Raw genomic sequence first — 21,995 nt, 5'->3', positions numbered from 1 at the left:
GAGAATAATCGACTATGATTCGTCCATTCCTTATGGCTTAAGGCTTAAAACTCTAGATCCGGGCTTAGGGCTGCGCACAATGGAGGACCAGATATTAGATATTAAAATATTAACCTATCAGAATCGTGTATTCCGGTGTATCTGATAGGTTAATATTTTAATATCTAAATCAGCATATATCTGGGTACATGATATATTGCAAAAAGTCTCTATATTAAATAATTATAAATGAAACTTGCGGTACATATCCACGTCCACGTTATCGTTGATAAGAACTTGAGACTTGTATACAGTGCTGCATTACCATTCGCTGAAATGTAAACAAGCGTTACAAAGTCCTAGGAGCTATCACTTTTTTTGCACTCTCATACGAAAGCATCAGTTTTGTATCGTCATATTCTGACGTATAACCTTTGTATGATTATATCTGAGAGGAGTTACCGATCCGCACAAATCTTTATGAAACGTTCGCGTTTTTGGTTTTCGTACGCTTTACAATTGCAATTCCCGACTGTTTTACTTTTAACTCGTGCTGTGCGCTACGCGCGTTTATCTTGGATCGACGTGGATCAACGAAAGCAACCACACGACCCACATTCAACCTGTTTACGTATGTTACGTTATTTGATATAGTAGTTGATAATCGCAAGTTTGTTTATTAAAGTAAACGGTACTGACATACCGTAGTCCTTATATTGGGAGCTTTTCAGCAAAGGACACAAGCGATACAATGTAATACAGCGAATCATTACATCCTTGTTATTCGCCAACGTTAAATAAAGATGAAACGATCATTGTGTTACACAGTGTCACTTGTTGGAAAGCTCCCATTATTGTTTAAGGTCAAATTTGTGTATTTATGCTTTTTGATATTGTATGAAGAGATAATGGTGAATAGTATTTTAATAAAAATAAAAAAAAAAAAACTCGTGTAAAATTGTATGCATAATAATATCCATTTTACGCACAGTGTACACAAAAAATACTCGCATATTACTTACATGATTTTTGTAATAAAATGTCAAAAGTGTAACTTATATGATGGAATCTTCTCTGCTAATTAATAATATAACCTCCCTTCATGTATTCAGATATCAAAAGCAATAAAGTTTTTCCATTAAGAGTAAATATGCTATATAGTTCAAAAGTATTCTTTAATACTTCATGTTTATAGAGCAACGTGTTTGTAGTAATAATTAAGTATTGTTTTCTTAAGATGGTAACGAACTTGTGAACTTTTGCTGAGATATAATGTCGGACGATAATATGCCACATATTTCTTATGGAGTTGATAGTCTTGGAAGAATAGTACGAATTGAATCAGGTACAACCAGGGCCAATATCAGACGTCTTCCAAGTGTAGAAGAAGTTTTAAGAAGATTACGTACAAATTTGAGGTCGGATAGACTAACTACTGACTCTAACAATGGTAACATACTGCAAACGAATATTTTGCCTAATATACAGAGAATTTATAAACTGTATGTGTGTATCTTTTTTTATAACAGAAGTATCTGATTCTCAAGCTATGGCACAAATAGCATCGCTAGAAGAAGATAGTTCTCAAAATGCATGGGATGATGTAACTGATCATGAATTATCTGTTGATATCACTGATGGAGCATCTTCGCCGAATCAAATTACATCTAGTGTGCCATCATTGACTCCAGAAGAAGAGTAAGTTGACATTAACTGTTTTGAGCAATATATATAAACTATATTATATATATGTAATATAAATATGTATATATATATATATATATATCATAATAAAAAGATAATATACAGAGACTTGATCAGATTGTAAATTGACATATTGGATTTTGGTATATTTATTTTATACATTTTCATAAAAAAATATTCTTAAAAAAATATATATTTTTTAATTTTTGGTTATTTTAGAATCTTGCAGTAAATTATAGTGACTGTTGTCTGATACCATATCAATTTATAATATTAATTTTTTTATCTAGTAGGCGGTATTGTTGGGTATGTTTTGCAACTGATGAAGATGATGCAACTGCAGCGTGGGTTAAACCGTGTCATTGCCGAGGTACTACAAAATGGGTTCATCAGGGTTGTATTCAGAGATGGGTAGATGAAAAGCAAAAGGGTCATGCTGGACATGCTGTAGCATGTCCACAATGCAATACAGAATATATTATAGTTTATCCAAATATGGGTGAATATTTTATGCACATGTGTGAGCGCATACTCACGCGCGCGTAAAGATTCTTACATATATAAAGTTTCTTACATACAAATTAATTGCAGGTCCGTTAGTGGTGGTACTCGATACGATCGACACAGTTATCTTCCGAGTATGTCCTTTTATTGCTGCTGGTATTGTAGTTGGATCCATATATTGGACAGCTGTGACTTATGGTGCGGTTACTGTTATGCAAGTGGTGGGTCACAAGGACGGTCTTACTATGATGGAACAGGCGGATCCTTTAGTACTACTGGTTGGCTTGCCAACTATTCCAATTATGTTAGTTTTGGGAAAAATGCTTCGTTGGGAAGATCAAGCCCTTAGCTTTTTGAGGCGGCATGCATCCAAAGTTCCTATTTTAAGACATTTTTTACCAAGCAGGTTTGTATTAACAATATTATTCTTAATAAATATGTAAAATTTATTATATATAGGGTGTCCCGAGAGTTTCTTTCAATTACTTTTGTGTAGATAGAGCGGACTAAACTGAGTCGAAAAGTCCTTTACCACTTTGCAAATTTTACAATGATTAACGAGATATTAATTTTTAAAGATAGCCAAATATTGATCTTTAATAATTTTTTTGTCAAATGTTATTAACTTTACAAAAAGACTGCAAGGGACAAAAATTGTGTATCTTCTTGTCATAAAACTCTAAAAATTTTTTCAAAATTTTTTGTTAACTTTTTAATACTGCATTTTCTTATTGGTAACTATTTTTACCAACATAAGAAATACAGTATTCAAAAATTCTGGAAAAATTCTGAAAAAATGTTATGGAAGACCCACCTGTCGGCTATATGTAAAAAAAACTTTTCCTAATCCAATATTACTAGCTTATATCATATTGTACTTTTATACATTACTGTATAATCTCATAGCAACAGCTATTGTTATTGCCTTACCTTTTGCTTTTACAATAAATAAATAAATAAATAATAGTATTCATTTACTATATTGTTGTAATTTATTAATTCTTAACGATGACGTGTAGGAAGTATCATATTACGTACTTACCAATAAATCTAAATTCGGATTTTATTTGTATTTTTGTATATGTATTTATTTAATTTTTGTGATTGATGAGAACTTAGTTAGGTCAAAACGTTTTACACAATTTTTATACAATATATTTGTATAAAATATATAATAATAGTTCAAACAAGAACATCATTTTTACTCAATTATATTGTCCTTGTTTATCCCTGTTAAAAGTAACAATTTCTGATGATTCATCCTCTGTATAAATGTGTTTAAAAATTATATATTTCAAATCTTATTCTCTTCGATATTTAATTATATATTTATAACTTAATAGTCTTCATTTGTAAAAAATAACAATAAAATAGAAAATACAGTAAGAAAGAATTAAGATATAGTGCTTTTAATATAATTATTACAGTTATACTGACGAAGACACAAGTATACAATCTGAAGATATACCACCAATGAATGATCCGGTATCTGCAACGCGTGTTCTTTGCGGCGCACTTTTATTGCCAACCATTGCTAGTCTGTGCGGAAGGATATTCTTCGAAAGTATAAGTTCTAATTTTCAGAGAACATTATTGGTATGTATTTTTTGAATTTATTTTGAAAACAAAATCTAAAAATGTATCTTTTTCATTATGTAGGGCAGAGAGGGGTTGTTTTGTACAGGGGCAGTTTTGAACTTTTCAAATTAAAAATGAACTGTCCTTTTCTATGATTATAAATTGTAATTTTTGAAATGGCAATGCAATCACAGATAATTGTCAAGTGATAATTGCCACGGTTGCAATTGTTAATCTAATCTCGAAGCGTTTTGTGTTTTTGTGCCTTTGTACTATATGTTTTGTCTCGCATACATAAGCATTTTGAAATTAAATCATTAAATAATTTACATTTTGTTGTGCTATGTTTTTTTCTTATGTCCGTATCTAAATAAAGATTATTTGGTTTTTATTGACATTCTGGTAAATAAAATAAGATTTTTTTTCAATGTGATTGATAGAGTATATTAAGGTATATTTGAACAAAGCAAACGGGGCACTTTAGAACATATTCACTTCAGTTGCGACTGTTGCAAGCTATGCGAGATCTCATAACTCCTTCGTAGTTTGTAGATATATATGATAAGGTTACATTTGATTGAATGAGTGTCAGATGCGATCTATTATTAAATTTATAACGCAAGCACTCTCAAGGATAAGGACTATATACTGCAGATTTGTTATCGTTCTCGACAGTATAATAGGTACGAATATACAGTTTTTTAATATCTTTCCACACTTAATGGTTAACTGAGATATACAATAAGTTACAGGACGCAGCCTGTTTACAAGAGTTTTTCATTGGTTGATCTTTCAAATGCTGTAATTTATTTTATTACTTTTATAAGAGATTTGTAAGAGTTTTTGTTATAAAGGAAAGTTATGAGAGTTAAGAAGGATAGTCTGTTTGGAACTTAAATTTTGATAATTTAAAAACAAAGTTTATTATGTTTTTAATTTTATTTGATTAATCATTATACAAGTTCTAAACTTTCATTTTTTAAAACTTTTATTATATTTTCAAAAAAAGGCTTTTATTTGTATAAATAAATAAATATTAGTACATGAGAAACGCTTAATCTTTCATTTTTACATATTCAAAACTGCCCCAAAATAATTCAAAATTATTCCCTTAGAGGAGGGGTACTTGTAACTACTAGCACAACGGAAAAATACAAAACATTTTATTACATAATAACTAATTAGCCTGAGAAGAAGGTATTCAAAGCGGTAAATATGCATTTTAGGTGACACCTCACCGATTTCAATGTTCTTTAGATATGTTGTAGGAGAGTATCTTGAGTGTTTCCCCACAAGAATTAAGTGGGAAGTGGCATTAGGAAGTGGTTTAGGAGATATGATAAATTAAAGCTGGTGAACTTTTACATTAAGAGATATCTTCGATGATATTAATCTTGACATATTATAGAGTTGAAGGTACTGATCAACTTATAAATTAATCGGCGGTTTCTTATAGTTTTCGAGATATATTTATATAAAGCTCATTTTCAAAATTTTATTATTTTTTGTATGACATCTTGTACAGAGTGCGTCACCAAAATCCAGGCAAATTAAAGTTAAATATCAAATTAAAAACACATTAAAATCAGTGAGGTATCACCTAAAATGCATATTCATCTTCAAAGCTATCTCTCCCTCTTATCTACAAAATGATTTTATATATAAAAAATTAATTTTATATTATAAAAAATTAATTTTTTTATAATATAACCGTCTTGTTTAAACTACTATTATAAGTTATTTATTTTTGTAGAACTGGATTATTATACAAATAGTTTTCTGCTATGTGCGTATAATTTTTCATGGTACTATATAAAGTCTCCCACTTCTGCATTTTCTGTTAAAGATGTATTCTTGAGTAATTTAGAGGTAAAAATTTCAAAACTATAACACTGTTCAACAGTGTTAAGAGGATCCTAAAGACGATAAGTCATATTGGAAATAAGTGACTCACCTTACACAATAGAAAGAAGATGTCTTGAAACATTGGATCGATTAATTTAATAAAATAAGTAGGTTATATCGATAAGTAAGTTATATCGCAGATTACATTACTTTGGTCACTTATTTAGTGTAATGTGCTTATACTTGAGCAACAATATATAATAAAGTAAATTGCGAGCTCTTGAGATTTTAAATAATAATAATAATAAAATTAATTAATGGGCAATTCAGAGCTAAGAATAGACGCGGTTATTTACGTGTATAATTAACAGATGTATTTTATCACAAAAGAGGTCTTGCAAGAAATTTCGGAAAAATTGGACGCTCTAACACTGGTTTTATCACATACCGTATTATTTCACTATTGAACATCTTGTGATATGTTTCGATACTAATTGTGTGTGAATGTAATGTACAAATAGATTTTACATTAGAAATAAGAGCAATTTTTAAATAAAAGTATTATTGCATATTTGTATGATAATTTTGAAGTTGAATAGAGGATTCCCGTAATCCCGTGAAGCACCTTTACTTGACTTGATACTTTATCATGAGCACATAAAATGTCAGCTCTGTAATTAGACTTTAATCATTATTAATTTAAAAACTATTACAGCCTCGACATTCTTTTAGGATTGCTGTTTCTAAATTACCTCAAGAGTACTTTAATAAGAAATGCAGTAAAGATACATAGTATATTTCTGTTTTTTATATCTCTAGGGTGGTGCAGCCTTTATAACAATAAAAGGTGCATTCAAGATTTATCATAAACAACAACAATACAAGAGACAATGTCAGCGACGTGTAATGGACTATACGGAGAGCAACGTAGCATTGTACAAAAGGCAACAAGATTCCGAAAGTGATCGAAGTTAAATAAAATAGTAATGAATATTCCAATGTTGATTAATATCAGTGTTAGTAGACGAGTCACTTTTTCACATATATGCACTGCTGCGCTAGAAAAATTCAATAATGTATATAGAGTGTAAAAAAAAGATCCTATAGTTTTAGCGGGATTTGTCCATATCTGGCAGCAGGATGATTAATAGTGCATTTGATTGAACGCTAGTGTGTGCACTGATACACATTAAAACCGTTTTATGCTAATTTATCTGAGTGTAAAAGTAAAATGCAAATATTTGAAATTGTAAAATATATATTTTACTTAACAGCGCAATAAAGTGTGCTGAAGATTTTTTCATGGTTTAACTTTCTGTGTGTTTCTATATTTATATTAAACACACAGTTTTACATCAGTCTATGTACAATACAACGACTTTAATGTACATCAGTGCAGCATTGAGTACGTCCAGTTGAATTCGCTGTAGATAATGAGAATCCGTGGTCTTTTTAAAATTTGTACATTGTTCTATAATATTTATTGATTTTTCAATAAGGTGATATAATTTTCATAGACTTATCAAAATAGGACTTTAATAGAATCTTTATAAGTTCGACATTAGTACAGCGTTGATGCCACACTCGAAGCACGAAAAGGTGACTCGCCTAACAACATTGATTAACATGGATATAACTTTTCAAATATAAAGCAGATCAGCGCTTTACAATAGTGATATTCATAAATAGTTTGACAAATATAATCTTTAATATTATACATCCAAATATTCATCATGGTATAAAAAAATAAAGTTTCGGTAATTATTTAGAATATCCCCCTGTATCATTGACAAATATCTTAACCTTTAAAAAATCTCGAACTTTAACGCTTTTAATATTCCGGTTCACGAGATCGAACGGCGCATTTTTTGCCAGATTCTTTCATTTCCAATAAAAACGCGTCAAATAAGAGTATTTTTATTAAGATTTTAGATACGGGGGGTATTCTAAATAAATTACTAAGGTTTCTTCCGTTATGCACATAATGGCAGCAGACTAAATTAGAACAACTAAGCAAATGTTGCTCCAAGTTTAGTGGAATGCATATGGTAGCAATTATGTTATTTTTTTATAATTTGGGGTAATGTTTTGATTAATTAAAGAGCAGCTACCATATTCAAGACGCTTGGGTAACCATGAAAATGTAATACCTTATATTCTTATACTATAGAATAAAGGATATATGTATGTACATAAACATACAAAAATAAAGATTATATTTGAGCAAGATTAATGATTAATTTAGGATTGCATTTTCCAAAAGATATAAGACGTTAGACAATGCAAAAGTGACATTTCCTTTAAATAAACATTTAAAGGAACAGTGTATTTTTTAAATAATTATATTACACCGGTAATATTTTCTTTAATCTTCCTTGTATAATAAAAATAGAAACAGAAATAGTTTTTTTTTCTTTTTCTTTATGTTATTATTGTTTTGTAACTTTAATTAATCTATTGATAATTATTTTTAAATTTTATGTTATAGCAAAATAATTTACTCAAGAGCTATTGCAGAGAAAAAATTAATGTAATAAATTACAATACGATACACGTTTGTTACATAAAACTTTACTGTAACTTTAGATACGTCTACAGAACAAAGATGTCATATATAAATATGTATATGTATACATACACATATGCAGGATAGTCTATTTTAATTAATACAATCAGTTTTCTCCGAAATTATTAATAATATAATATGACAAAATGTTTCTGGTGAAAGTGGAATAATTTCGAAGTGAACATATTTTGCAACATATTTTTTTACACAGTATGATTCCTCTATGATTAGAGGAATCATACTATGTAAAAAGATCATATAATCCCATTTAAAAAAGTAGGAGTCCCTTTCGAAATCGATTCACTTACATTTGAAACATTTTTTATCATTAATAATTTCAGAAACACAAAAAGAATAAAATTTGCTATAAACGCAAAAAAAATTACAAAATTTAATTATTAAATTTGTTTGCTGATTATAGCAAACAAATTTGCATATTTGAGAAATAGTATTTGTTGTAAATAATTTTTATAGCACATATATACATATGTTTATGTGTATATGTATATATATATATATAATATATACATATATTTATTACACCTGCAAATAATTTTGCGATATATATTTGCAAATAGAATTTGTTATCGTGGCACAGAATTAGCATTTACAATAAATTTTTTCTATGAAAATTGACTATATTGATTAAAATAAACTACTTTGCGCGAGCCCTCACAGACACACACACACACACACACACACACACACACACACACACATTTGTTTATTCATACTATATTAGGTATACTATATATATAAGGTTTATGAACTATATTTTGTAATCTAATGTTACATGTAAATGCTGTCATAAAGTAATCTCTGTACCAAATATATAAGGAAATCATGATTATTTACTTATATAAATTTACAGTGTTCATAGTTAATTTTTTGTATGATATAATTGTAATTTGTGTGTATCATGCCATATGTTTATATTCATTTTATAATAGTGCTAAATATCAGGTATTTAAAGCTACAAATATACTATCCGTAAATATCCATTATTCGAAATCAATAATAATACTGTCATACATTTAAACCATTTTTTTTAAATCGCGAACAGAACAAAGTGATTTTACAAATTTTTTTGTTGAAAGTGAATTTGTAAATGAAATTGCTCTATCATGTTTTTGAGAAAATTTAATCTAAAGGTATTGAAAATGGCCAAAATTGGTTCTGAATGGACGCCTTTAAAATCTATGCAGTTGTCATTTTGAAAGTCCGTACATTCATGGTAAAAAACTTATTTACCCAGGAAAACTTGGGAAATCTTCCAAAAATAATAAAATATGTATACGGTTCAAACGCTCTGCAAAGAAACTCATTTTGTTTCTAATGAACGATCATAGGTTTCAAAATTAATGGTGTACTTATACTTAACCAGGAAGTAAGATATAAGGAGACTCCACTCCGTAAAATAAAAGTGGACCCATTTTAGGTTTCGAGTTCAGCTTCCGATTCTGATGAGTGCGAGTAAGAGAAATGATCATTTCTCTTACTCGCACTCATTATGCGCAGCACTACTAAATTCACGAGCGCTGCGAGTGTCGAGAATCGGAAACGGAACTCGAAACCTAAAATGGGTTCATGTCTTGTAGACTGGCGAGACCGAGTGGAGTCTCCTTATATCTTCCTTCATGTATTTAACAAAGAAAACAACTTACTGCGGTTGAAGTAAGGCTTCGTTCTTTTAAATAAAATACTTAATACTACAAAAAAGATTTTTATTAATTTTTAGCTGTAGCATGTGCATCATAATGCATTTATCAATAATATCGAAAAATAGCTTTTTTTTTACAGTCATTTTCGATGTTCTCATGCTACAATTTTATCGACAGAGTCAAAAAATGGATGTAGCCATATAGTTCTCAAACCGAAAATGGATGTATTAGCGGAAGTGTATAGGCGATTTCAACAGTAACAGGAAAAAAGTAAACATAAGTCGATTCTTATATTCAAGATTTGCTTAAGGATGTCACGAACCAATCAAGGGGCCGCATCGCGTCTTAAGACAACTTAAGGCAGTCTTGAAATGAAAACCGACTATGAATACCGGCCTTATTTCTCTCTGTCTGAACAGTGTTGTCAACTTTCGATTAATGTCTTATTTTGCAGAGTAGAGTGACGCTCTTTTTGTCAAATCTTCAGTTTAACAATGGAACACATCGATTAAGAATATTTTTATCAAAGTTTGAAGTGGACAGGATATTTTGTACATTTACCTTTTTTTTTTGGTGTATCTTGCCGCCCTTTCATCATAAGTTTCCTTAGTAGGTGCAATTATAGCTTAGTTTTACTTTAATTTTCTAACATTTCTTTATATGAATTATAATATATTATTGTCAAATATTCGAATTCTGTACAGATTTTTATATAATTTGTTTTCGTAAGAGACAAACATATTCTCTTTCATAGATATGGATATTTCATTATTATTATGAGTTATGATTTAATATAAAACTTAATGTAGCTCTGATTTATTAACATATAAATTAAGAGTGCACAGACACACAATGGAATAAGATAAGATATCGTGGAATGAAACAAAATAAGGAAAAGCAAATGAAGGGGTTAACCAATCAAAACAATTTTGTTGTTTCGTAGTTAGATTTCACATGTTAATGAAAAATATATTTACAAAACGAAATAAAATAACCTCCATAGCATGTTACATAAATTCATCTGCATGTTATTCATTACAGTATGTCTATAAAATATTGATATTTTAATTATATATATATTTTTTTTCTATTAAGAATAATTAAAATATATAATTATTGTGATTCGTGCTTAAAGGAGTACCAAATTACTAATGACAAAATATTGTTATGCTGTTGTAGATTATGCTAATTTAATATTTGTAGATGACAAAAACATTTTTTTATAGCTGATAAAATAAATATTTATAATACAGTATTATAGTAAATCGTATTATCCTTTATTAACAAATATAATTATTGCAAGAAATAAGACTGAAGACACTAATTGTAATAAAGAACAGCTGGACGAAAATTTGATAGTAATCATAAAAAGACCTGCTCTTTATATTTTTTGTCTACTTTTGAAAGAAAAAGGAAGATTATAGAATGATGTTTCATTGAGAGAAGTCAGTATATATTTGAAATATGATCTATATAGATTTGTTTTTATACTATACATATACACTTTAAAGTTGTTAAAGGATTACGAGTTGTTGCCATTTAGTAAAACCTTGCAATTCACTTATTAGGACGAAGAGGAGTCCTTATTCTGATGGAGTAAATTTTATTACAACCAGTGCCTAATCTTATTTTCTATAAGAATTATATTTGTTAATAAAGGATCAATACAATTTGCTATTATATCACAAATATTTATTTTATAAATTAAAATCTATAAATATTAAATTAGCATGTATATTATTTGTAAAATAAGAGTGTTATGTAATTTAGTATTCCTTTTATCACCAATTACAATAACTACGTTTTAATTGTCTCTTTTAAAAAACTATATGTATAAACTATTAAAATATCAAATATATTTTGTAGATATACTGTAATAAATACTTTACCATGTAGACGAATTCATGTGACAGGCTGTCGAGGTTATTATGTTCCATTTCGAAAATATATTTCTCATGTGTGAAACTCAGCTACAAAAAATTGTAACAAAATTGCTCTGATTAATTCCTATTTTATTATTTGCCTTTTCCATTTTTATTCCATTTTGCTATTTCTCATTTTATGTAACCGCACTCTTATCACGTAGACAAGTATTGATATAAACTACTCTTTCTTTGTTTATGTTTTAATAAACATATACACAAAGTAAAAAACTTACTGCTGCAAATACGGACTTAATATTTTTAATTTTCTTGCATTATTTCTTGATAACACATTGTTACGAATTTTAGAATGTAAGAAAAAGGATATTATCTCTGTATATGGTAAGCTACTAAAAAGTTTTATATTAATACTTTGTAAAATATTTTATGTGATATTACTTTTTTCTTAAAGTTTTTGAAGGAAAATTGAATATTCAAATGCTTTTTCCTTATTGTAAATAAAATCTTTTCCAGGTATATGATTGAATATAAATACTTTATAAACGCTTGTCAATCCAGATGATTTAAAGTTCAAGAAAAGAAGTGCAATATACTAATATATTTGATTATGGCATCGGCAATTGAAATTTTGGGAAAACAGGCAATGAAAACATTTTGTGATCGTCGGCTTTGTCAAAAAAGCTTAGACAAATTGTGGAACCTGATAAATAAGATAACAGCCGAGGACGTAAAACTCGATAAAAATATTCTTGATTTTGTCAGTAAACAACCGGCACCTATGTGTGTGATGGATATATTTGAGAACAAGGACATAACAATTGCAATTTTCATATTAAAACATGGAGTCAAGATGCCAATGCATGATCATCCTGAAATGCATGGTTTGTTAAAGGTAAAAACGCTTATAATACATTATTGTTTATATAAATTTATTCTATAATAATTTCTATATACTATAATGTATAGTACATAGAAATCAATATATAATACAAAGATTATTCCTCAATTAAAGAACATTAGATTTAACATTTCAAATTAAAGAAAATTAGCTTTAAATAGAGTGGCGTTTCAAGACCGAAGAATTGTTCGGTTCGCGGTTTAAAAGACTACTTTCGTAATACATAAATTTACACGGAATTATAATAGCCAGCTCAACTGTTAAAGGCAATTTTTTACTAGTTATTAATATACAATGCATGAAATGTTTCGATTTTTACTCTTCTTCATCCAAATTACAATAAAAAATAAACGTTCCAACTCTATGTTTGGGTCATTTTCAATACAATTTTAGTAAATAATGAATTTATGGAAAGTGAAGGGGATTACTTTGATTGGATTAATATTATAATATATAAACACGAAATTATAATATAATTGAAGATTTTGTGTTTAATCCATTTTTATATTTCTATTGTTAAGCATATGTAAGTTTTTATGTCGATTTGAGCACGACTTTAATGTGCACTAATGCACACTGAATGCATCCAATCAAATTCGCTATTATACAGATTGATATTGAGCAAATGTTTCTTTTAACTTTTATAAATATTTAATTATATCTACTATTTGACAAATAATGTAATAAGAAATTCAATAAGCATAATCTGTTAAATTATTTAAAAGTACTTTAAACCGACATTATTTTTACATCAACCTAATAATTGAGAATTTTTTAATTTAAAGTTGCAAGTTCTCTTAAAATCTAAATTAGTGTTTACATGGGTAAAATTTCCTAATGCGAAAGCCAATGTATACCAATAATATTTATGAATATAATGTATCATAATATAGGTAATCAGTGGTATGGTAGAATTAAGCAGCTACAGTTTGAAGACAAAGAGTAATCATGTAATTAAAGCCAAGGAAGAGATTGCGGCAGTTAAGCATCGACCTGTCTGTCTTCATAGCAATTCACCTGCTTGCATTTTAACACCAACAGAAAAAAATCTTCATGAAATTTCATGTGTGGAAGGTCCTGCAGCTTTTCTAGACATACTCAGTCCACCATACGACAATGAGTTTGGCAACGGAACAAGACCGTGTACATTCTTCAAGACAGTCAAGTCTAAGTTATATACAGAATCGGCAGATATAATCGAAGAAGTGCAATTATCAGTTGTAGAGAATATATCAGACTTTTATTCTTTGAATCTAGACTATATGGGACCTCCCTTACAAAATTATTATAATTAAGATATTTTTTACATCTTAATTTGTGAATTTTGTATTTGCAATACATGATCATATAGATTTTTACATAATCTTTATGACACAAACACACACACACACACATATACACACATATATTGTATATACCACGGTGTTAGAAGTATAGGTGGTCTGACTAGCCTCCTCGAGCTGTAATTATCTTGGGATAATTTGGAAGACTGTTACTAGAGGATGTCTGAGAGTCAAGTCCATTGACAGTCTCACTTGCTCTCATGTATGTACAGCTCATATGTTTCAGTATTATTGCAATATTTCCGCATAATAAATATTATTATGCATATAAAAAAGATGTCTATATTAAAAATGAAACAGAAATTCGTTAAATGTATATAGAGTTCTTCTTCTGAAACTGTTCTTCTTTTTTATCAGGTAGATGTATATTTTTGGTTATAAGATTTTTCCCTATTGTATTGTATTGATTGTATTTAGTTTTTTTTTTTTTAACCAAAACTACTTTTTACTACCTCACATGTTTACACCACATTTAAAGTTGACATATTTGTTTTCGTTCGGTACTTGTATCTATGACGCCTAGTGACGAAAGCGCCAATTGACCTAAAATAATCACATATTAATATAGGCTGCATATGAAAAAGGTATTCAATTGGATCTTCTATATTTCTAACTCCGTGATATATACACACATATATATATATATATATATATATGTACATGTAAATGTATTCAAGATTTATGTTATATATTGGCAAGATGCAATCAAATGTTTATATTGTGAACTCATGGAAATTATACATATATATATTATATGTATTTACATGTAAATGTATTCAAGATTTATGTTTTATATATTGGCAAGATGCAATCAAATGTTTATATTGTGAACTCATGAAAATGATTGTTTTGTAAATTTCGTCCCAATTAAGTCAATTTCTATAATCAATATGTTATTGTTAAATATTGTATGTATACATAGACATAATATACTTTCATTACTTAATTTTTCACGAAGTTACATTGTAATAATATCATCCTCAAATTTCAGCACACCTTGTATAGCGAATTTAGACATTTGTATCTACTAAAGGTACTATACATTTGTCAAGAAAAATATGATATACAGGGCTATTCAAAATAACTTTTTATCCTTAAAAAAACATGTATTTCCGATCATTCTCTGAGACAATTTTTTTTTTGCAATAATTGTTCAAAGCTTTTTTGGTTATAAAGAGAAATCGCGTATTACAAGTCATGTATAGAAGGTAGTAGGTTCTCACTACACTTTTCTCACAAGAAAACGCGATTTGCAAATACTTATGTTGACTTTGCGCTATTATTTTATCTAATTTTACATTTCTACAAAAAATTCTTTAACAATTATCTTTTACTAAAACCATACAAAATAAGACATATAATGTGTCAATATAATGTGTGTTTAAACAAAATTTTGCTAAAGGAAAAATTGTCTCAAATATGGTCAGGAATATATCTTTTTAAGGACAAAAAGTTATTTTGAATCACGCTGTATATACTTTTAAAATAAGTATTAATATAATAGGTATAGTAAAATAATATAAAATACATTAATGTTAATATCACACTTATAGTGCAATGCATATTGGATTTTTTATCAGTTACTCCATTTATATTATGATTAGCATTTAAATATTTTTATGTATATTAATTTAAAAAAAAAAACTGGAATAGATGTAGAAAATTAGATTGTACATATACACAGTTAATAACTGTCAAATTTGCTAAATAGATTGAGTGATTTTTATGTTGGCAATTAGCGGGAAAGCTAGAGTAAATAAAGAAAGAAAATATAATTGTTACACCTCTTTGTTTATTTACAAACAATGACATCCTTTTTTTTATAAGACGGGGGAAATGCCTACATATACCACGGGCCCGCGAGAACGGGTACCCGGGATTATGTGGTACTCGCACCCACTAAAACCCCCGCCGGTGTCCTTCCACGACTCGTAACTTGTGGACCCACCCCCCACCGAGGGCGCGGGGCAAAGGTCCAATTTATGATATCTTTGAAATACTGTTTTTTTTAGTTTTAATTAATTTTATAATATCTCTTGTATCTTTTAAGATCACTTCAATAATCTTATGACAAAAAAAAAAACAAATAAATATACAGAAATACATTAAGAGGATCTTAAAGCCATCTGTATTGCCATATCGTTTTTGTATAACAATTACTTTTTTCCTCTTTTACAGTTTTGAAAATTCTTTTCCAGGATTAAAGTATACACATTAATACGTTACTGCTTTCAAGGATAATCATGAAAAATTATTTCCTATTATCTTTCATTAAATTCTTTTCTTATACATTTATTGTTAAAATTATTTTTATTTATTTACATTGTTTTGTATCCCTATTCCCAACAAATTCCGGTAACAGGTAACGTAACTTCAAACCATTAAAAAACAATACTACGTCCTCTTTCTATCCATTTAAGATTTTTTCCGACTCCCTATCAATTCTCAACCTAATATTTGATGAATTCTAACTTTTTTTTGTTTGAAAAAGTCTTATTATTTTCGCATTTATTTGAATTTCCTGGTCTGTACTCTTTACAATCGTTTCATATTATTTGTTTTATCAATATGATACAACGTAACTTGGTGACCATGTCACTTGGCGACGTGGTCACGAATTACTGTGCCAGCCATTATCAAACATTTTCGCTAGTTATTTCTTGCAATTAGTAACTAACGTTCATCATTATTAAAATATATTCGCGTTCGCGTGTGTAGTTACCGTTTTTAATACTTTTATTAAACAGAAATCAAAATAAATAGATTGTGAAAGATGGAAAAAACGAGGAAAATTGATAAATTACCGTTGGATCCTCAACGAGAATTTTTGGACATGGATACAGACAACGAAGAGTTTGGTCGACAAGGTCTTTTTATCATAATTTTTTTCCAACATTTTTAACAATTTGTTTATTAATAAATTAATTGTTAATTAACATGTATATATACATATAAAAGTATGCATGATGTCATCTAAATTGTTTCAGAAAGTCCTGAAACCGAAGAGGAGCAATCTTCCGAACTGATCAAACCAGTCTTTGATGAACAAGATTTAGACAAATTGGTTATTCCTTCAAGTTTATTTAGATACATTCTCACATATATGTGTATATTATTTTTTATTTTTCATAATAGATCTCTCATTTCATTTTTTATAATCGTACAAAAATCTATCTGTATATTTTATATATCTGACATCAAATATTATATATATAATATACAGTTATTAACTAACTAGAAAAAAAGAATAATTAGCATTTTTAGAATATCAATTAGATATATCTTTTCAGTAAACATTAATATAAACGATATATGTTTGTGTATTATTGTAGGTACAATATATAAAAGATTTCACAATTCTTCCTTCTATCAAGAATTCCGATTGGAAAGAGGATTGTTATATGATAATTCGCGAATATTTTGAAAACCCAGCTTACATGTTATTATGTGTATATTTTCAAGTTGATACACTGAAAGCACGGTTAAGCATCTTGGATGATAATCAAAGCGATTTTGTATATTTCTTACGAATACCTTGGCACGTGTTTACAGTTGATAATTTTCATGCCACAGTTGTCTTCGGCAGCATCAATCGTAACACAATGATGTGCGTGTTGAAGTTAATGGAAAACATGTATATCACCGTCGCACGTAGCGATGATGAGTGGCCTGAAAGTATCTTTTTTTCAATCTTTAATTATATATGACAATTACGTTTGATAACAATTTTATCGAGACACTTTTGAAATTTAAATATCTAAAAATAGCAAATATTTTGATCAAAAATTCAGATTGTATCATTTTTCAAATCATATTTTTGAAATCATTGTTCTTCGGTTTAGTTTTTTAACATCATATTTTATAATTGATAAATATTTTCTTTCTTTAACAAGAACAGTTATTAGAAACAATTTGTTTTCAAATCTACACAATTTTCTAATGTGCTTAACCGAATGGGTTTACAAGCCAATGGATTTAACCAAATTATATGTACCGGGAGAAAATTTGTCTGATATTGCGACACTACAGAGAGATATTCTGCATATTTCTAAGGAATTGCAGGAATCAGAAAAGGCATTGATTGATATATACGAAAGAATAGTACAATATTGGGTCAAACAGATACGGCAAGTACTGTCAAGTACATCCACAAGCAACAGTAAACGAACCATATTCGACGAGGTGCAATGTTGGACAAGAAAATGTTAGTTTCAAATGCTATTACATTGTATATTACGAATCATAAGCTATTATAGCTGTTCGTGCTTACTACAATTTTTATTTTTGTCTCAAAAGAACATAAAATGTTTTATTTTTAGATTTTAATTTAAGCTGTTTGCACGATCAATTATCGAATATGGAAGTTCAATCGATATTGCATCTGTTAGAGAACATTTGTTCACCGAGCGTGGACTCCTTTCAACTTTTAACATTACAGCTTCGCGAAAGCTTAGAACAAGCTGCATCCAATATAATGTATCTGAATATACTATCAGAAGCTTGTGAAAATCTGAAATGCCCAAATGAGATTGAAAAGCCCATAATGAAAATATTGTTATTGATACTGTTCATCTGGACAGAATCCCCGTTTTATAATGTGTCGTACGCGATCTTTTACATTTATTTAATATGATATATTAAAATATTTGACTGATCATTTGTTATTTGCAATCGTAACTATATTAATATTTTCATTCCTGTCACTTAATATTAAAATTATATATATATTTAAAAAGTTGGATAAACAAATTTGTTCATTTTAGGAGTAACATAGAAGTACTTTGTGAAGCTATAAGCACACAAATAGTACTTCAATGTAAAAATTATGTCAATTTGCAAATAATACTAGAAGGCGACATAGAAAATGGAATAAATGTACTCCAGAAATGCATCTCCTGTTGTCAAATATATAAGACGATATATAATAAAGTATTTACATTAAATATGTAACCAATTTTACCAAGTTTTCATCAAGCAAAACAGTTTCTTTACAAACATACAAAAAAAATTAATAAACTGTTAACATTAGCAAATGTTAGTTAAAACAAAATAACTTGTATCTGAAATCTTATAAATTTAATAAACAATTTGAAAAAAAATGGTAAAATTGGTTGTAATTTTTATATAATTCGAGCGTTTGTTCATTTTTTTTGCAAAATTGCAGATTACGAAGATAACTGCGCTTATTAAATTGAATAGCAACTGGAATGTGAACGAACAATTAATATTTAATTACATTGATACGTTTATGCAAAGATGTTATAATATCATTGAAATATGCAATACTTCAAGAGTGTTTGAAAAGTAAAACGTAATATTTTACATATGCATGTTCAGAATAATAAATATATCACTGCATGACTCGCACGCGTTCATTATCGTACACACGCATACAGTTATAATAGACATGTGACAAAATTTTTGTAGGTGTACTAAAGTGGGAATGATTGGCGGTCCAAATGGTATAAAATATGATGCTTGTTGTTGCCAAATAGAGAATTTATTTTCTGAGATTCTTGCCGAAATTAAATTGATCTGCCACGAAATTTTAGATGTTACAAAATTTTCGTGGCTCGAGAACATGCTGAAGTTTAAAAACTTTGTGACGGAATTAGAGAACATGGTCAAAAATTTGATCGACTGCATATTTGATGAGATAAAAAATGTAGAAGAGGGCATCGAGGCAATTTATGCTTTACAACGCTTTAAATATAGGAAATCATTGAGAGATTTATTATCGAGGAAATGGGTGCAGGTAAGAAAAACAAATTTTTATCAAAAAAAAGATAAAAATAAAGAATTCAATCTTATTATGTTATTTTATGTTAGAATATATATAAAAATGTAATAATAATATTTAATGCAAATTTTAGAATATACATTTTTTTTTTCTTTAGGTTTGGGAAATGTTTAGTAAAGAAATTGAAAGCTGTAGTAATAATATGATTTTATGTCAATCATATTATACTCCGTTTCAATGCTACTCAAAAGACGTAATTATGCTATGCATTAAACAATATTTAGAACGATCATTCCATATAATGATGGATATGTCCGATTGTATAGGAGATTGTGCAGCTGAGACGTACGTAAAATCGCTTTAAGTTAATATTCTTTTTATCTACTCACATAATAAATATAATTTTACATAATTAAAAAATTATAGAAAAAAGCTTGTATATATGTATGTGTATGCGCGCGCGTGTGGTTTTTGTTGCGCTATATTTTATAAAAGATAAAAATATTCAAGAAATCGATTGTGTAACTAGACACCTAGTGAATTTTATAAAAGTGAGCTGTTACTTGATTGTATAACTTTCACCATAGTGAAAATGTGATATTTTTCAATCGAGCTTTGAAGAGTTTGAGAGCTCTGTATTATCATTCTTTTACTTGAAACAAGACACTTTTGTACAAAATACTTTTAATGCTCTCTATAAATTTGAATCAATGGATAGTCACTATAATTATCCAGTGACATACTTGGCATTGGATAATCAGTGAAGTTCAACTAAAAAAGAAAGAAAGTTCAAGCATTATATAACTTAAAATACTGATATTGGCATGTTAATTTGAATTTTCTAATACCATATATTCATTAAATTTATGTATTAAAACAAGATTAATTAAATCACATAATAAAGATTAGCTAGGTTACACATTTTATTCACTGATTATCAGTGGCATACTTAGCACTAATATTAGTGATTATCCATTGATTCAGATTTAGAAGACAAAATATTTATAAAAAAATTATTTTTAGATATATATTGGAGCAATACAAGCAAATGATGTGTCGGCAAAAGTAATAAATGAATGTCGTCGATAATAAAACATATCAGTGTGTAATTAGTCTTGAAGAAAATTATATAATGTATACACAGTAAGGAAAAAAATATATGATAATGGAAACTATACGCGCGGTATATCAACTCTTAAATAATTTTTCTATAAAGATTGCTAATAAGTTAAAATAACAGAAAAATCTATAGTAAATATTAAGTATGACGCACCCCCACCTTCGATTTTCCTGTAATTTTGTAAAGTATGTTTTCATGCATAGAATATATTCTAAAAAAGAAATTGTTGCTGAAGGTTTTTTAAAATTAAATTTTGAAGTTTTTTTTATATCGGGGTAATTAGAAAAAAAATAATTATTATAAAATAAATAGATTGAACCGGTAGACTAGACGCGCCGCGGTTTCTAACCTGGTGAGGAGAGTTTTACGGGGAGGGAAGGGATGACATCCTGGGCGAGGAGGATAATATCACAGAAAGGTGGAGTAGGATGACGTCACGAGTGCGGGCGAGGAGATCACATCACAGGAGACGACGTCATTGGATGTACTGGGAAGTTCGCGGGAGTTAGCCATTGCGGGGTCCACCGCGGTGCGTTACCATGATGCGGGGTCAGTGACAGCGGTCCGGCGCGAAGGTAACGTGGCGGTCACTGACCCCGGTGACATAATACGCCATATCAAGTAACGCGGACCCCGTAACATCGCGGACCCTGGACATCGTCCCCGCGGATTCCGCGACGTACCCTTGTGACATACTCCCCACCCCGTGACATTGTCATCGTGACATCATCTCCCTCCCTTCACCACGACGTTATCACCCTCACCCGCACCCATAACGTCATCTTCTCCCCGTGCCATCATCCCCCTCGCCCAGTGATGTTCCCGCCGCGCCGCGGAACCTCCTTGCCCCTCACTTCCCCTCGGAGCTCTGTGAGTTTAGAACTCGCCTATATACTCTACTTTTGTTTAAAATATATATGTATAAAATACTTTTGTGTTTCATATTAATTTAATCAAACACTTAGCTAATTGATCTAATATTGGTTTTGGAGGATAAATATTTTTTTTTTAGAAAAGTTTTTAAAGTGTAACATACAACTCTTTTTTATATATTTGGCATAAATATTTTTTCTTTTTCTTTTAAAAGAGTTTTTGTTCAAGGATAAGAATATTCTTTAAACAAAGAAATAAGTACATTAAAATCATTTAATATTCTTTAATATAATTTGATTTA

The 21,995-nt window shown here is 29.0% G+C and overlaps 3 protein-coding genes across 3 annotated transcripts; all 3 read left to right on the top strand.

Moving 5' to 3' along the window:
• The first annotated feature begins 276 nt into the window (after positions 1–276).
• LOC108773366 (E3 ubiquitin-protein ligase MARCH5) lies at positions 277–6,744 on the top strand. The gene is made up of 7 exons (XM_018539144.1): positions 277–610; positions 1,217–1,429; positions 1,509–1,677; positions 1,974–2,182; positions 2,275–2,593; positions 3,615–3,783; positions 6,430–6,744. Exons 2-7 carry the CDS (start codon positions 1,252–1,254, stop codon positions 6,583–6,585), a joined length of 1,200 nt encoding a protein of 399 aa, XP_018394646.1. The 5' UTR covers positions 277–610; positions 1,217–1,251; the 3' UTR covers positions 6,586–6,744.
• Positions 6,745–12,286: 5,542 nt separating this feature from the next.
• On the top strand, positions 12,287–13,998 carry LOC108773384 (2-aminoethanethiol dioxygenase). Its single transcript, XM_018539164.1, has 2 exons — positions 12,287–12,612; positions 13,512–13,998. The coding sequence occupies exons 1-2, from the start codon at positions 12,328–12,330 to the stop codon at positions 13,911–13,913; spliced, it is 687 nt and encodes a 228-aa protein (XP_018394666.1). The 5' UTR covers positions 12,287–12,327; the 3' UTR covers positions 13,914–13,998.
• Positions 13,999–15,797: 1,799 nt separating this feature from the next.
• On the top strand, positions 15,798–20,770 carry LOC108773314 (dynein-1-beta heavy chain, flagellar inner arm I1 complex). The gene is made up of 11 exons (XM_018539075.1): positions 15,798–15,847; positions 16,749–16,828; positions 16,949–17,025; positions 17,294–17,636; positions 17,860–18,165; positions 18,281–18,563; positions 18,725–18,898; positions 19,131–19,265; positions 19,389–19,716; positions 19,859–20,046; positions 20,725–20,770. Exons 1-11 carry the CDS (start codon positions 15,798–15,800, stop codon positions 20,768–20,770), a joined length of 2,010 nt encoding a protein of 669 aa, XP_018394577.1.
• Positions 20,771–21,995: the final 1,225 nt, after the last annotated feature.

The sequence above is a fragment of the Cyphomyrmex costatus genome, unplaced genomic scaffold (genome assembly GCF_001594065.2).
Source record: "Cyphomyrmex costatus isolate MS0001 unplaced genomic scaffold, Ccosl1.0 scaffold205, whole genome shotgun sequence".
NCBI classification, from domain to species: domain Eukaryota; kingdom Metazoa; phylum Arthropoda; class Insecta; order Hymenoptera; family Formicidae; genus Cyphomyrmex; species Cyphomyrmex costatus.
This window is presented reverse-complemented; position numbering and strand designations above follow the sequence as displayed.

Excerpts from the sequence above, each read along its gene's own strand:
- LOC108773384 (XM_018539164.1), top strand. The coding sequence starts at position 12,328 with ATGGCATCGGCAATTGAAATTTTGGGAAAACAGGCAATGAAAACATTT. Across the intron at positions 12,613-13,511 it reads AAATGCATGGTTTGTTAAAG|GTAATCAGTGGTATGGTAGA; the intron begins GTAAAAACGCTT and ends ATCATAATATAG.
- LOC108773314 (XM_018539075.1), top strand. The coding sequence starts at position 15,798 with ATGCCTACATATACCACGGGCCCGCGAGAACGGGTACCCGGGATTATG. Across the intron at positions 15,848-16,748 it reads CGGGTACCCGGGATTATGTG|GAAAATTGATAAATTACCGT; the intron begins GTACTCGCACCC and ends GGAAAAAACGAG. Across the intron at positions 19,717-19,858 it reads TATCGAGGAAATGGGTGCAG|GTTTGGGAAATGTTTAGTAA; the intron begins GTAAGAAAAACA and ends TTTTTTCTTTAG.
- LOC108773366 (XM_018539144.1), top strand. The coding sequence starts at position 1,252 with ATGTCGGACGATAATATGCCACATATTTCTTATGGAGTTGATAGTCTT. Across the intron at positions 1,430-1,508 it reads AACTACTGACTCTAACAATG|AAGTATCTGATTCTCAAGCT; the intron begins GTAACATACTGC and ends TTTTTATAACAG. Across the intron at positions 1,678-1,973 it reads TCATTGACTCCAGAAGAAGA|TAGGCGGTATTGTTGGGTAT; the intron begins GTAAGTTGACAT and ends TTTTTTATCTAG.